Source organism: Oryzias latipes, chromosome 20 (assembly GCF_053564925.1).
Source record: "Oryzias latipes strain Hd-rR chromosome 20, Olatipes_Hd-rR_3.1".
Classification (NCBI taxonomy): domain Eukaryota; kingdom Metazoa; phylum Chordata; class Actinopteri; order Beloniformes; family Adrianichthyidae; genus Oryzias; species Oryzias latipes.
In genome coordinates, this window is record NC_136256.1 from 23,719,929 (window position 1) to 23,735,571 (window position 15,643).

The 15,643-nt window shown below is 42.6% G+C and overlaps 1 protein-coding gene across 1 annotated transcript; it reads right to left on the reverse strand.

The window, feature by feature from the left end:
- Positions 1-1,631: 1,631 nt before the first annotated feature.
- Positions 1,632-9,083, reverse strand: shha (sonic hedgehog signaling molecule a). The gene is made up of 3 exons (XM_004081111.5): positions 8,498-9,083; positions 5,213-5,474; positions 1,632-3,799 (listed from the first exon to the last, which is right to left on the reverse strand). Exons 1-3 carry the CDS (start codon positions 8,795-8,797, stop codon positions 3,123-3,125), a joined length of 1,239 nt encoding a protein of 412 aa, XP_004081159.1. The 5' UTR covers positions 8,798-9,083; the 3' UTR covers positions 1,632-3,122.
- Positions 9,084-15,643: the final 6,560 nt, after the last annotated feature.

Below are 15,643 nucleotides of genomic sequence, written 5' to 3' on the forward strand. Positions count from 1 at the left end.
GGTTTGAATATTTAGGAAATGTTTGGTTAAAGGGTTTTGAAGTCAACATAAACGTATCGTTTTAAACCAGGAATGTTTGCAGATTTTTAGGATCTTTTGTTGCAAACCGTTTATAAATAGCTAGAAATAAAAAGCTTCAGCAAAATAACTGTTTGAGCAAAGGAGATAAAGATTCTTATCCATAAAGTTACCTCCTTTTGAGGTGAGTTTTTGGCTGCCGCGGAGAAGCAAAAGCTTCCTGGATGGAACAAGTTGTGCCACCTGAAGCCCCGTGGTGGAGACTTGACAGCGAGTTCTGTTTTCCAGAAAAGCCAGACTGTTCATGTTTGCAAATGTCAACATTTGTAAAAGCTGTTGTTGAGCTGCAGCAGACTGAGGGCCTCCAGAGGGATTAGAGAAGCTCTGTTTACCTGCTCTGAGGAATGCTGCTCTGCGCGGACGCTTTTGTATCCGACGGGGACCCAAGGTCACAGCTCCGGGAGAGATGGCCCCGCTTTGTCCCTCCCTGGAGTTTCCAGCTCCCAATATCAACAGCAAAACACAATGTGGTAGCCGAAGATGGAATTCCTGCTCATGTTGCAACAGTCCTCAGAAAGGCAGGTTCAGTGGCCCCTTTTACCTTCAGTAAGTCTGATTGAGGGATGACATGGCATCATTTCTGGGAGAGCAAAGCTTCACATTCTTCACATCTACATTTAGATACACTTTGGGACTTTTTTTTTTTTTTAAAAAAAAAGCTTTTCCAATAAGAAAAACCATAAGTTGTAAGTGTAAAAAGAGTTTTGAAATCCTGTTCGTGCATGCTCAACAATTATGGGAGAAACCTCCCCTGAATTACTTCATATTGTGATAAATCGCAGCAGTTGTACCTCATTTAGAAAGCTTGAAGTTACTTTAACATTTACCAAGTAGATTCGGATTAAAAGAGTAGTCGAGTAGTTTTCATGCACCTTTTCAAACCTACATTATTTGGTTTTTACCTGATGCCTCTAGGTGTTGAAATAATCCAATTTGTGCATATCTGCATAAAGAAAACTAGTTCTGCAAAAAGTTAGAGATATAAGCAGTACAGAACTAATTTGGGTGAAATGTCTGTGAAACACCAAACATTAATTAGTACGCTACATTTATCTCGTTATTTTTAAATTAGTTAGGTTGCTTTTATTAAAAGTACATTCATTTATTTTATATTCATCTAAAGTACCAACATTTTCATCATTTGAGTGATTATAAAAGTTAAAAATTGCTTGAGTTGTTTTTTTTCTTTTTTTTAAACTTCTGATTGTTTTACATAAAGACAATTATTTATGTTGCTGCTTTTCGCTGAGTATATTTTGCTTAGCTACCCATCTCTTCTAAAAAAGTATTCTGATTTTTTTTAACCAATTAAATCTCAGAAAACGTGAATTGAGATGTACGTTGTTGGTGTGTAGTACCAACGTTTGGCCACACGATGTCGCCCTTGCATTGCCTATAAGTCTCCGGGTCTCCTGCAGGAAGCGAGCGCTGTAAATCAGTTGAACGAGAGACGCGCAATAAGGGAAATACAACCCAAAGCTTCCCGTTCAGACTCAGCAGGAGCGTTCCGAGGCTCTATGAAAACACCGAAGGATTATAGTGATTTGTGAAGATGCTTAGAAGCTGTGATAAAGACTTTATTTGACCTGAAGCTGCAGCAGCAGACTCAGAGCCAACAAACACTCTGCTGTTTCATTTGTCTGCAACTTAGAAGTTATTTGCAGATGGGCAGACCTCGTTAAATCTGACATGAGCTCTCAACATTTCGCAAGCATGCCAGAAGCACTTCAAAGCCTCATTTTCTGCAAATTTCTTGGTGCTCACATATATATAGGCCGAGACAATCCAATTAAATTAAAAAAGACAAAAATATTTTTTTAGAGAAATAGCAGCAACCAAACGTTTCTGAAAAGAAGCTGAACCAGAAAGGTAAAAAAACAAAACAACAACATTTAATTGGTGACAAAATCCCTCAATATGTGATGTTCCTGCAGAGGAGCGCATTTAGACAGACACGTGTAACAAGTTTAAAGTTTTTCTTTATCTCATTTTTGTAATAAACATATAAATAATAAACTCTAGACATTTTTTGACACATCGCCCTGTTATGAAAGTTAACTGGTATTGTCTGGCTAAATAGACTATACAAACTGTGCATCTGCCGCAGGTCATTTCTATATAAAACTATTTCCCTATTACAAAATATGAAAAGAAAAATATCATTTTAGTACTTTAACAGGAGTTTCTTATGCATTTATTCAACGGAACTTTTTCATTACCACTTAAACTGTTACTGAATTGTCAGAATCTGCATTTTGATTTTTTTTTTCCTTAGACGAAACAAGAAAAATAAGAACACACAGAAAAAAGGAGATAATGCAGACATGAGGCAGAATATCTGTCCCGCTCCAACAAACCATCAGTTTACAAAATAATACACTTCTTGATAAGCAGTACATGTTTTGTTTTTCTTTCATTCGAACACTTTCCCAGCTATTTAAATTAAAATATATTCTCATATCTTACACTATTTCAGATAACGAAATGTGATTCCGTATCGATCCGTCAAAATGTAATTTACATTCCTGTGTATAAAAATATAATTTATGAAACTCCGCAAAGTTTTTTTTTCTCCCACAAAATATAACAGTCAGTTGCACAATTCTGCACATAAGAACAACCTGTCAGTTAGCTCCGTCCTACAGGATCTCTTTGCGGTATTTTTTTGTCATTTTTTTCATCATTTTATGTATATTTTTTTCTTCTTATTTTTACTTTTTTATTTCCTTTTTGCATTGGAGATATACAAAAATAGATTATGCACAATTTGCTGCTCGCATCGTCTCACAATCCATTTATGTGACACTGGCAGAGTTCACACGAGAATAAATTATTCAAAGAGAAACTTTGTAAGGCTCCATTCATTCTTTGAAAGAGGACACACCATGGAAAAGTCACTGAAATAAATATCCCAACTCCGCTGGGGCCTTTTGTGTCGTTCGTTCGTTTTTATTTTGTTTTGTTTTAATATTATTATTAATATTTTAAAGTTTAATCTACTGAATAGTTCGAAAGTTCCTACATTTGAGTCTCATTCAGGGGTTTCAGCTCGGGGACACTGACATCCCGAGCGGATGGATCGAGTGGCTGTCCAAGAGCCAAGTCCCCAGCTGGTAAAGGATTTTGGAGTACCAGTGCACCCCTTCGCTCTGCGCGCTGACGCGCGGCTGGGAGCCGAAGAGCAACGAGGACACCCAGTGGGCGAGCCGGACCGGTGCCAGGGCCCAGTGCGCCAGGCTGTGGTCCTCGATCACTGCGTAACAGGACGCAAGGACCTGATCCACCACCACGGTCCCCTGCGCTGTCACCGGCGCGAAGGAGCCCTCGTGCCTCTGCGTGTAAATCCGTTTCACGGTCACGGGCGCCAGCAGACCTCGCCCGAACACGAAGACCTTTTGTCCCGGCCGGACTTGGCTGGCGAAAACCGCCGACATCCGCCGCTCTGCCTGCGTGGAGTTGTGGGCGATGAAGAGGAGGTGCGCGGCGGTGAGGGTCACTTTCTGGCCAGACTCGGTTTCGATGACGTAGAAGATCCTGCTGGTGGACGAGTCCCGGTCTATGAACATGATGAAGTCGGTATAAACCGGGTTTCCGTCGTAATCCGCGGCCAGTACTCTGTCCCCGGGTTGGAGATCTTTGACGGGCCTCTGGGTGCCATTTTCCAGGGTGACCGTGGAGGATCCTGGGAAGCAACCGCCCGACTTTGCAGCGACTGAGTTTTCTGCCAAAATACAGCACAATTTTCCCTTTTTAAATACATTTCACAAGAATCCTAGTCAATTCACAACAGTTCACGCAAAATCACGCAAATTTTTCATTAATTTGGCGCTTTATTTTTTTTTAGAGGGCCTTTATGCATAATGATCCTTTTTGATGCCAGATGTGTATTGGCTTGGCTCACGCTGTCTGCAAGAAAAAAAAAGAACCTGAAAGCCTTTTCCTTAATTTAAAAAAACTCAATAAAGGGAAGGCATTGTTATTCTAAATCATCCTGTGGATCCAGCGACTCTCGGCAAAGAACACTTACGCCTTTCCCAGCGACTCTCCCCATATTTACTCAGGTGCAGAAACCTCTATGTGACAATTCACACAAATAGGCGACTCACAACTACTATTTACACAGTGGAGCCACTTTTCCAAGCCTCTCGAGTTGTAGATTTGAATTTAAATGAGGGCCTGGACTCTTAAATGCTGTCTGTTGAGCAACATCAATGCCCCCTCCCCTGTCTACCACCTCTCCCTGCTTTGTTGTCAGTCTTGATGACAATAATTTTGGCCTTGGTGGAGCTCTTCACATACCAGCCTCTGGGATCACACTGTCCTACACAAGAGACCGGGGGGGGGGGGTGTTCTACTCAGAATCTGAGGGGCTTTTAATCTTCTTTTAAGATTCCCGAGCATGAAATAAGGTGACAACTGAAAACCAGATTTAGCCCGACCAATTCAACATTGTTCGGGCTAAATCCGTTTGGTAAAGTCGCATGACCCCCGATGACACGCCGGGCAGGCCCGCGCGCTCTGATCTCCAAACATGTGTGAGGAATGGCAAATGAGGGATTTATCAATAAATTCTGAGCACGAAAACGTGGAAAAACACTTTAGTGTGCGCCCTAGAAGTCTTTATTTATACTGCAGTCAGAACTAAAGTCTAAATACAAAGAAATTAAGGAATTGTGCCATTTTTTTTAAATGAAAAAGAATAAAAAAGGCCTCTTAATCCAGATTAATTCCACAAATTGCGTTTCTTATTGTGGTCCTCCACGGTTTTCCAGGTCACATGGACCTGCTTGGTTCCAGGTTTGGGCCGTGGTTGCCACCAGGAGACAGTGTGGGGCGATGTAAGATCAAGGAATAAGCTGCATGGGAAATGCTCACAGCGCCACAAGCTGCTTTTGTGTTCATACATCACTCAAGTCTGCGCCTTTGATTTATTTGAAATAACCAGATTTTGTTTATTTGTGAAACTGAGGCCACAGATATTATCAAATACTAATTTGGAATGGATTGAACATGTTCCCTCTCCCTTCTTGATGACTTCGAAGAACTCCCCCCCCCCTTCTTTTTAGTCCGAAAAGAAAGCCAAATGTAGTGAAATTCATTTTGAGGTTGCAGGGTGCACCTGCTGTTTCCATACCTGCTTTCACAGAGCAGTGGATGTGCGCTTTGGACTCATAGTAGACCCAGTCGAACCCAGCTTCCACCGCCAGTCTGGACAGGGTGCCGTACTTGCTCTTGTCCCTGTCTGACGTGGTGATGTCCACGGCCCTGCCCTCGTAGTGAAGGGACTCCTCGAAGTGGTGGCCGTCCTCATCCCAGCCCTCAGTGACCCGCAGCTTCACCCCGGGCCATTGGTTCATCACCGAGATCGCCAACGAATTCAGCTTGTCTTTACATCTCTGCGGACACGGAGACATGCGTCAAATGATGCTGATGTGACAAAACAACAGGACCTAAAGGCGATAAACAGTTGCGCAAAAAACAGTTGCGCATTAAAGTAATATGTATGTGCACACTTCTGAGTTGCCTGAAGTTACTCCAAGGCCTCACCTCGACTTTGGAGCACCACCGGCGGCACTGAGACCCCCCCCCCCCCCCCCCACGCGCTAAGGTGAAGCTCTGGAAGCTGGAATTCTAATCCTGAGCTTGCACTTCTCAGAACGAGCAGTCGCGTCAGAGGGCACATCTCGGGTAAGAAAGCTGCTCATGAAATATGGATGAAGCACCGCATTCGCTTCACTGGCATATAACATGTGGGGCTTCAGTCTCGGGAAAAGCAGCGTCCCTCACCATCAAAACGTGTTGCCCCAAAAACATCATTAATATAGATTCATGTTTGCAGTCAACGGGACGCGCAAGTGCTCTGCCGGTGTGTTTTCTTTAAATGAATTATTGATCTGCAGCTGATATGAATATGATCTTGAGGAGATTCAAATGCCACAAACTGGAACCCACAGCTTCTCTGCGCTCCCAAAGAAGATGTTTGGCCTTCTACAAGACAACTATTTTTGACGCCCAACCAATTTGGAAAAAAAAGCATCACAAAGAGGCTTTCAGTGCAAAAAGAAAAAAAAGCGAAGGAAAAACGTTCATTATCCTCTCCGGCAAAGTCCTGAAACGTGACTTGCTTGCTTAAGTTGAGGTGTTTTTGGATGCTGACTGACAGACCTTTGGAGATCTGTGAGGGCGTGCAGAAGAGCATCTCTAAACGCTTCATTCAGAAAATTCTATGACAACTGCTGTTTTATGAGGGCTGTTTCACTCGCAAAATGCACTAAAACAACTAGAAAACAAGTTTTGCGCACTTTTAACATGGAACAAAGCGGTGCAAAGCTTTATCCTTTTATTAATTCATCAGGTCGTGTGCCACGAATCAAGCCAAATTCTACTCAGCCACCATGAAGCCCAGCGGGGCGCTTTGGACCGCTGGGCTCCTCGTAAAGTTGTTCAACAGCCTGCCCACTTAATCTTCTCACAAATGATTGGGTTAAAGGAAACACTTGTCAGCTACCTGTCAGTGCAAACAAACTCCCATCTCATCTCTACCTTTACAGAATGGATAAACACGAAAGAAACTTTTATGAGCCATTTAATCTCCTGTAAAGCGTGAAGACCGAAAAACAGCAAAAGATAATTCCGTAATTCAAAAATCAAAAATAGTGGACAAATTAAAAAATAAAGAAGTGCAGTTCTCTAAAAGAAACAACGAAAAACGATGCCCACAATGATCAGATCAGATTGTGGAAGACATGTAGAGAAAATAAATAAAAACTATCTGAAAACTTGTGTAAAGCAAACCAAATCTGCTGATAACTTTCCTGGGGGCGAGCTGCTCCTCCTTCAAAAACACAGTCCTGGCCAGACTTCAGTGAGCTGACTCATTAATTTATTTACTGCACACATCTAACCGAGCTCCTGAAGGCACGTGCCTTACTTCATGTACAACACCTGTTTTCTGAAACACCAGATAAGGAGAGGAGCCGGTCTTTCTGCGTGCGTAAAATCCCGCGCGTAAAAATCAAGTGGCACAAAGCCCAAAACAAAGCAAAAACGTTGCGACAGCTTAAATCTCCATGTGATTATGCTTATGTCATTCACTACTGCGTTCCCCTCTGTTTGGATTTGCATGGTTGAATTTGATATTGCTCTGCTGTGAAATGCACGATGACGCAGGAATAACCTAGTTTAACTTGCGCCGACCCCCGACTGACCAAAAGTTCAAAGTTTATATTGAGTTCCTTTTACACGCACAAAGAGTTGTTGAATGAGGACTGGCTAGTGAGGCGCCAGCCACAAACGACTCAGCAATAAACAGACTTAAACGTGCATTTTAGCCACTCATCCACGTGGACGCGCCCTGCCAGTGCAGCAGGTGGAACATTTTCCAAAGAGTCTTCAGATTGAAGCAGGTGCTTCTATATATGTTTCTGTTCTTCTAATATTCGAAATCACCTCCCGGGCCAGTGATTTCCTCCCCACGAGTGAGACCCTCGAGGCGTCTCACACAGAGGATGAGGGGAGCGCAGGGTGGGGGCACGCGGAGAACGGACGCACGGTGAATATTTTATCAGGCTCATGCGCATGCATGGTTCAGAGCTTCATCACAACCTGCGACGCCATCATCACCACCGGCATTTCATTCTTACTGAGTCAATATCACCCAAGCGGCGTGAATAATTCACCAGGATGGGAGTGCTAAAAAGTCACACTGGAGCGACGCGGCATCCTGCAGAAACCACTGCATCTTTCCACTGTATCGCGTCTTCCTCTCTGCGCTGATTTGATCACCAACGCGCTGCATCAGGAGGGAGCAGAGAAACACATGCCATCCTGATCCAGTCCTGAAGTCTTGATGAAGCTAAAGAAACTGTGCACAAATCCAGCGCAGCCAAACAGCAGTTGGTTGAGGATAATTGTGCGAATGAGCTGCGCCATGTGTTTTGAAGCGGCGCGCAAACCCGACGTTCATGGCTGTTATTACAAGAAAAGGCGCATAAATGAGCCGCAGCATCCAAACAAGCCCTGTATGTAAGTTAGTATGAATACGCGCGTGTAGAGCAACAAATCAGGCTTCATAGAGATACAAATATAGATGTGAATATAGATGTGAGGAGAGGGGCGCATTAATATTTTATATACACTGTCACAACCATGCAGGCCGAGTGTCCTGACTGTTCTCCTGCACATCACTTCTCTGGATTTCAATGCTCGCTTCAAGCCCGCAGCGTTTCCAAACTCCCATGCTGGTGCATAAAGTGCATCTGCTCTCACAGTGAAGTTAAAAGGCTCAGTGTGAAGAGTTCAGCGGCAGGAACAACACACTTCACTTAAGGTGCGCAATCCAGACCGACAAGGAGGTTGTTGCAGTGCGCCGGGATGGTGCGTTAGGAGAAGAGGGGAGGAAATGGTTCTGTCTCCTTACCTGAGTCATTAGCCTGTCGGCTCCGGTGTTCTCCTCATCCTTGAATATGATGTCTGTGTTATAATTGGGAGTCAGCTCTTTAAATCGCTCGGAGTTTCTTGTGATTTTGCCTTCGTATCTGCCGCTTGCCCCGAGGGTCTTTTCCGCCACGTTGGGGATGAACTGCTTGTACGCAAGAGGTGTCAGCTTCTTCGGGTGTCTTCTTCTGCCGTAGCCCCTTCCCGGTCCGCAGCCCATCCCAGAAGACACTAAGGACAAGCAGAAGAGGCCGACCAAAACAAATTTGGCCCAGAGTAGCATTTTCTGTCCACCCTCCTGTCCTTTAAAGATCTCAAACGAGTCACCGGTGCTGGTCTCAGCCGCGCGTCTGTCAGGGCTCTCGCTCCGTCCTTGTCTCGCCTGGTCTCTACCGCGGCAGGTGCGGAAATGAACGCCTCAGACTAACGCTAATAACGGGGCACATCGAAAGAGGGGTTGGAAGAAAAAAAGTAGTAAGGGAATTATAAGCCACGGGATCTCTAGTCGAGCTGCAGCGTGTGTGAGCCGACCGCCTTTAATGCTTTGTATTATAGCACCGATCTATATAGCAGGGGAGGGACTAGACAAACCCTCCTGATGTTGTCCTGCACACACACGCGCGCGCGCACACACACACACATTAAAAAAAAATCTTAAAAGATTTTTCCCACCTGGGGGTTAGCCTCCGCTGCGGGGAGGAGGGGCTCCTCCATGGGAAAACATCAATTATAAACCGTCTTTTTTCACCCTCCCTCCCGTTTTCCAGCTTTCACGAAACACACACACACACACACACACACACGCAGAGGAAGCGCAGACAACTTGCACAATGCTGTGCTCAAATCTGAAGCGGCGCTCTCTTGGATGAAGTGACTTCAACGCGTGCGCTTGCGCGCGCCTGTGCGCATTTATGGCCGAGTGTGCTCCCGGCGCGCGCATGCACACACCTGGATTTGCAGTGAAAAACAAAAATAAATCAATAAATGCATTCAGTGTAAAAAATAAAAAGGAGCAAAGATTGGCATTTGTTCTAACCGACGTCCTGGCATGCAGAGGGCTTTAAAGCACAGAGATAATTAACCCATAACAGGATTTTCTTTCTATCAGGTGATCTAAATTCTAAGAAAAGTGAGCAAAGTGACTTCCAGAGTGACACTGTTGTCTGTGGTAAATATATAACATAAAACGTTCCATAAAAAGAAAGATGTAAAAGCTTTTTACTCCATATTATTCAAATAAAACTAATTAGGAATGCCATCTGTAATGTCACATTCAGATGATAAGTAATGTAAGGAAAATAAAATATAATTGACCCAAAGACAGAAATAAAAAAATATTAATGAGCAAATCTAGCTCTTTAAATCTCAGTTTGGCTATTCTCCAGCATGGTGCACCTCTCATGGTGCCATGCTGGAACAACCAGTGAAGGTGAGACCATACTTGCTGCACAATTACCAAATTTTGATTAAAACAAACTGCTTCCAGCATCACTTTCTCAGTTGTCAAAGAAATTCTAAACATTTTCTCATCAGAAATATTTCTGCAGCTGCTTTTGCAGAGGTGCTATTCAAACACAGCAGTGCTGGGAGTTTACAGTTCCCTGAGGGACACCGCGTGGTACTATTTGGCTCCGGGTCAGAGTGTTGGTTCAGGTGTCGCAGCTCTGAGATCAATCCTGATGTGACACACAAACTCCTTAAAGCCACCGAGCTGAAAGGAGGAGGTGGTGAGAGTCCTCATGTGAATGATCCATGGGCAAAGTGTTGTAATAACAAAAGCAACAACAGGGAAAATATTAGAGACTGAACTGTATTGCTTCTAAGTGACAAAATGTGATGTGGAATGACATGAATAATACAGAAAATGCAATGAATAATGCAGCTCCGAGAGCTCGTAGTGCTGATGGGTTTGAACTTGAGTTTCCCCCACAGAGGAACCGACTCTCAGTCAGACCTGAGGTGCAGAGTATTTACAAAAATGTAAAAATGTCCAAGCAGTTTTCGGGTTTGACCTGGGAATCAGACAGTGAAGGTATGTGCAAGCTCAAAAGTAAGAATTTATGTATTTTTTTATGTCAGAAGAACAAAATTCTCATGAATTTGTGCATCCACAGAGTTTTCATATCATGATAAAGTCTGTATGTAATAGGGAGTGAATTTCACAATTCGTATTCAGAAGCCTGTTGCATGTGACTACTAATCCAGCACAAGGCGTGAAAACGGGCAGCCATTCACCAGCTTCCGCCTCTTTCTGTGTCCCATCAAACAAAGCAGCCCCTAAAACCCACAGACCTGCATTCCCATCCACTCTGACACATCTTCACATTGAGCCATATTTCTGAAAAGCTTCCCATATTAGTCAGACATTCAAAAGAATGAACATTTCTTCCCAAATAAACCGAACCCACACCCATGTTTGATTTCATGTACCACAGTCTTGATCAAGCGCAAGCGAGATGCAACTGGAAGTGTTTGATAGAGTTTAACCATCTTAAGTCCCCCCAATTAATGCTTTAAAGCCTCCTCCTGTCTGAATGTTTTGTAACATTGTTAGATGGATTAAGACTACGGAATATCACGCACAAACATACAAGGAGCTTGTTTTGCTTTGCTGCAAACAGAGTTTCCATTATTCCAGACAAACAGAAGGGGCAGCTCTTCATGACTCTTTGAGGTGAGGTTTTCTTTTCTTTTTTCAGTGCAGGTGGGGTCCACCTTCAATCCTTTATCTTGTTTTGAACATTTGACAAACATTTTTCAGCACAGGTATAGGTTGCCATCCATCCCATGAAGGTGTATACGTCTTTGTCACAGCAATAATGTTTTGAATGCGCTTCCTTCAAATGATTTATCTAAGCCTAAAGCATTATGTGCAAGTAAAGACTCAAAATCTGGCTCAACAGATTCTGATGCTCGAAGGCTAATCTGTCATGTACAATGGAAATTTCACAATACAGTATCTGGAATCACAGCCCTCAGCATGCCCTGGAGTCTTTAAAGGCATTTTATTTGCACTCTCCAGCCGCTCCCAATACTTAAACATTAAACGCCAAGGCTAGACAGGCAAAACCACTTTGAACTGCAGGGCAGGGTGAACTCTGTGGGAGGGGAAGGAGCTGGGAGAGTGGAGTGTGAAGGGGATGAGGTCTGTGCGAGTCGGCGATGGCCGCCTTGCAGTGAAACAACAACGTTAGGAAATAGTGATGGACAGACGGGGGAGGAGCTTGCGGGGTTTTTGACAGACGTGTTCAACGTGTCTGACGACGTTGCGCAATTATATGTCAGTGATATCAGAGCAGAAACACTGTTTTTTTTAATGTAATAATTTTTTGGCTAAACTTATCATCTCTGTGACTCAACTGTTTGCATATAACACTAAAATGGTATTTTACCTTTTGCAAAATTATTTCACGTTAATACATGAAGCCGAAAGTGGAAGAAGAATACATGAAGTTAACCCCTTCGTGCCTGACTTTTTTTCAATTACATAAAAAATATTCTTTATTTAAATTGATGCTAAATTAAGTGGATTCCTGGATTTAAAGGGCCTATCTCATGCTTTTCATAAGTCTTTCAGAGTAAATTACATCTGTATGATAATATATTACCTTTGGCACACTAAAGAATGGTTTTTAAAATGAAATGTTAGTTATCTTCACAGCTCATTTTCCTACCAGGAAGTAAGACGGTTCCATCTCTAAGGCACAGAGGCCTTTACTTCATGTGGGTTCCGCCCACTTCATGACAGCAGCATCCACGAAAATAAACAACATCTGAACTTTTGCAAAGATGGATGTGCATATTGAATATATAAAATTAAAGCATCTGGCTGATCCCCGCTAGCTCAGCAGAGAAAGTGGGTGTGTCTGTTAGCCTGGAGGCGGTGCTAGCAGTGCAGACTCTTCCTGGAAGGGGCTGTTCTCCCTTGTCTTTTTTTTTTTTTTTTTTTTTTTTTTTTTATTTGAATTTTTTTTATTTGCACATAGTGTGTAGTTTTTTTTTTTTTTTTTTGCTGTTCTCCCTTGTCCACGTCACAATGAGAGAACACGCTTGTTTTTGTGGATTGGGAGGGGCTGGTGCTCAGAGAGCAGGGTCTTAAAGCATGCTCAGAAATGCGTGAATGGATCAAAATACCAATTGGGGTTGTTTTTTGTGTGGAATTAACATTAAAATACACATAATAGCTCAAACAATTAGTTTGGCATAAAGTGGGTTATACAAAAAACTAAACAGAAGAGTTGAACACTGAAGTTACACCAATATTAACAAAAAAAGCAACAAAAAAAAAATGCAATGAGAACGTAATGATGAGAATCTGGCCGAAAATGAAGGATTAAGATGACAGAGTCTGATTAGGACAAACGACTCAGATTACTAGACTCTTAAAGTAAAGATGAATCGGAAAATGTTTGTAAACTCATTTTATTCCTTTCAGGGTCACGAATGAGGACCTGAAGCCTTTCCCAGCTGTCATCAGGTAAGAAGCAGGCTGCATCTTAGACATCCCATCATCACAGGACCAGACACTCACCACACACACACTCTCATTGACTCTGCTGGACAACATGACGTTACCAGTTTTGCACTGTTCAAAGAAATGTGTACACGCAGGAAAGCGTGTCAACACAAAGAAATCAAAAAACTGGTCATCACTGTGGGATTTTTATAAGTCTTTCCTCTGCGTAAACTCCGCAATTTTTTTTGTCAATGGCTAAAATGAAACATAAATGCATCAACGAAACTAATTATTTCTGCCAAAACAAAACAACAAAACTTAACATTTAATCAAGACAATTGGTTTAAATGGGAGACAGTTGTCAGGACAAATCCCATAAAGTTTGTTTCTATGCTGATGATGTCTCTTTTTTATTGAATAGTGACTTGGCAACATAAAGAAAAGAACAATGGAAAAGATTTTAGCAACATCCTTCACTGCAGCAGAAAAGATCAAACTCTTTTCTGAGCCTCCTGGTTGATAACGCTGAACATAAGCAGCGATATGTGATGTACAAGCTTACATAAAAGAGATTCAGTCAAAAGACACCAAAGGCTGAAAGACATAAAATTGTGAAACAGTGCTCGATTGATTGAAGCTGATTCATAGTGATCTGACTACTTCTTAGAGATAAGCACTTTGCTTCAACATGAACTCTTCGGCATTTGTTTTTATTAAACTGAAGATACTGATTCTATCTCTCTAATGATCTCTGCCCATCACTTGAGGCTATAAAAGCCGTGTTAATGACTCTCTGTCTGAAGTATGAAGTAGGAACACAACAAACAGCGAGGAAGCCTCAATCACGCCCCCGTTAGCAGGCTACTGCACTCCCCGTACAACCGCAGCAACCACCTGAGTCACCTCAGATATCCTATCTTTCTGCTAAATCGCCCCTCCCAATCAACTTTTTCTCTTTTGTCCTGGAAAATATCTGCCAAACATTGCTGCTGCTGATTGGTTATTTGCATACTCACTTTTAGAACTATTTTTATCTTTCCCTTCAGATTTGTCCATCTGCTCTAGATATCTCAATTTAGCCAGAAGAGGAAGTGATGGGACACAAGGCGTGTGAAACCAAAGGAGATGACAATCACCTGTGTCCTACCTGCTTTGCACATCCATTCAAAGTTTACAAATCCAGGAAACTGTGGCTGCTGGTCAAAGTTGTTGCTTAGAAGGAACAAGGAAGTTGTGCCCAGCATGCAGTGGCTCATATCTTAGCGCTGAGTGAGGCTTTGGATAGACATGACTGCACCATTCGATAATTTGTGATGATTCAGAGCTGAATAAGGTTTCAATGATTCATATATTTGGTTCATTTTGACTGCAAGATCATAAAACATATTTTCAGACACTCATTATTTTGAATGTTTAAATTCAAATTGAATGTTTCTGACTTTTATGGAATCTTAAAGTCCCACTCCGATTGTATTTTGGGTTATTACAAAAAGGCTTCCCAGTGGTCTTTTGATTGTGTTATGGCGTTTTTAGCCAAAAGCAAAAAAACCTGTGTTGGCATAGGACATAGCTTCTGCAGAGTGGCAGTAGTTTAGTAGAAACTTACCTCTGAGTTGTGGGTGGGTCTGATGGCACAGAGCAACCCTGCCCCCACTTCCTGTCATCCAACGCTCTCCCGTTAGCTTACACCCCCTCACACCCCCTATCTAACATTAGCGGTAGAACAAAAATGGTGAGCAATTTTGGAGTGATCTAGTCGTACAGATTTTGGCTAGGTGGCAGCTCGGTTGAAGAAAACCGAGACGTACACGGATCTATTTGTCTGCAAGTGGATGCATTGGAAAGGAGTGGAGCAGTGACCTTACAACCTGCCGTGGCAGCTTCTACATCACAACTTTAAGCTTTTCAAACTGCATTTTTTCGTCTTCTCCTGATTCACAATGATTTAAATAAAGAACTACTCCGAAATGCAAATCTAAACTTAATTTTCTTCATAATGTCCTACATCATAAGAAACATGCAACAAGAACATCTTAAAAACACCAGAAACACACTTTTCATCAGAGTGAAAAAATGAGAAAAGATAAATAAATGACTTTTTGGGGTCTTTATTGTAATTACTATGATCGGACAGGATACCCATTTTCCACTTACTTCTCCTAATAATCGATTTCCGTGTGTGAATGTGCAACAAAAAAAACTCTTGCATGAAAAACTGTGGCAGTGGGAATGCAAGCAGTTAATGAGCTGAGCGACCAAAGGAGCGGCCTGTCTGTGTCAACAGACGGTGGAAAAAGGTCTGGTTGGGGGGCTAAAAGTCTGAGAGAGTCCAGGTGAGGAATGGGAGCCGGTGCTGATGGGAAATGTCAAGTGCTGCGACAAAAAAAAACAGTCTGATTATCGCAATGCTACACCTCTGGGGTTGACCCCCGTTGCTCAAACCCTGTCACCCTGAACAGCGTCTCTCTCAGGACACCTTTGGTCATTTTGCCCAACAGGCAGGAATTCTCTAAGAACGGTATCACGAAGGAAGTAAATCCCTTTATGGCAGCTTCAGAAAAAGCTGGACTCTAATAACTATTTTTATGATTTGTTTAGGCAACGTGGTTGTGTGGACTCAGGGAGTCAGGGTTAATTGTCTTTCATGGCAGAGGCTTCTGTTCTTTAGCTTAA

Coding starts and splice junctions, on each gene's coding strand:
- shha (XM_004081111.5), bottom strand. CDS start 8,797: ATGCTACTCTGGGCCAAATTTGTTTTGGTCGGCCTCTTCTGCTTGTCC. Junction 5,475..8,497: donor CCGACAGGCTAATGACTCAG/GTAAGGAGACAG, acceptor CCGTGTCCGCAG/AGATGTAAAGACAAGCTGAA. Junction 3,800..5,212: donor CCACTGCTCTGTGAAAGCAG/GTATGGAAACAG, acceptor GTATTTTGGCAG/AAAACTCAGTCGCTGCAAAG.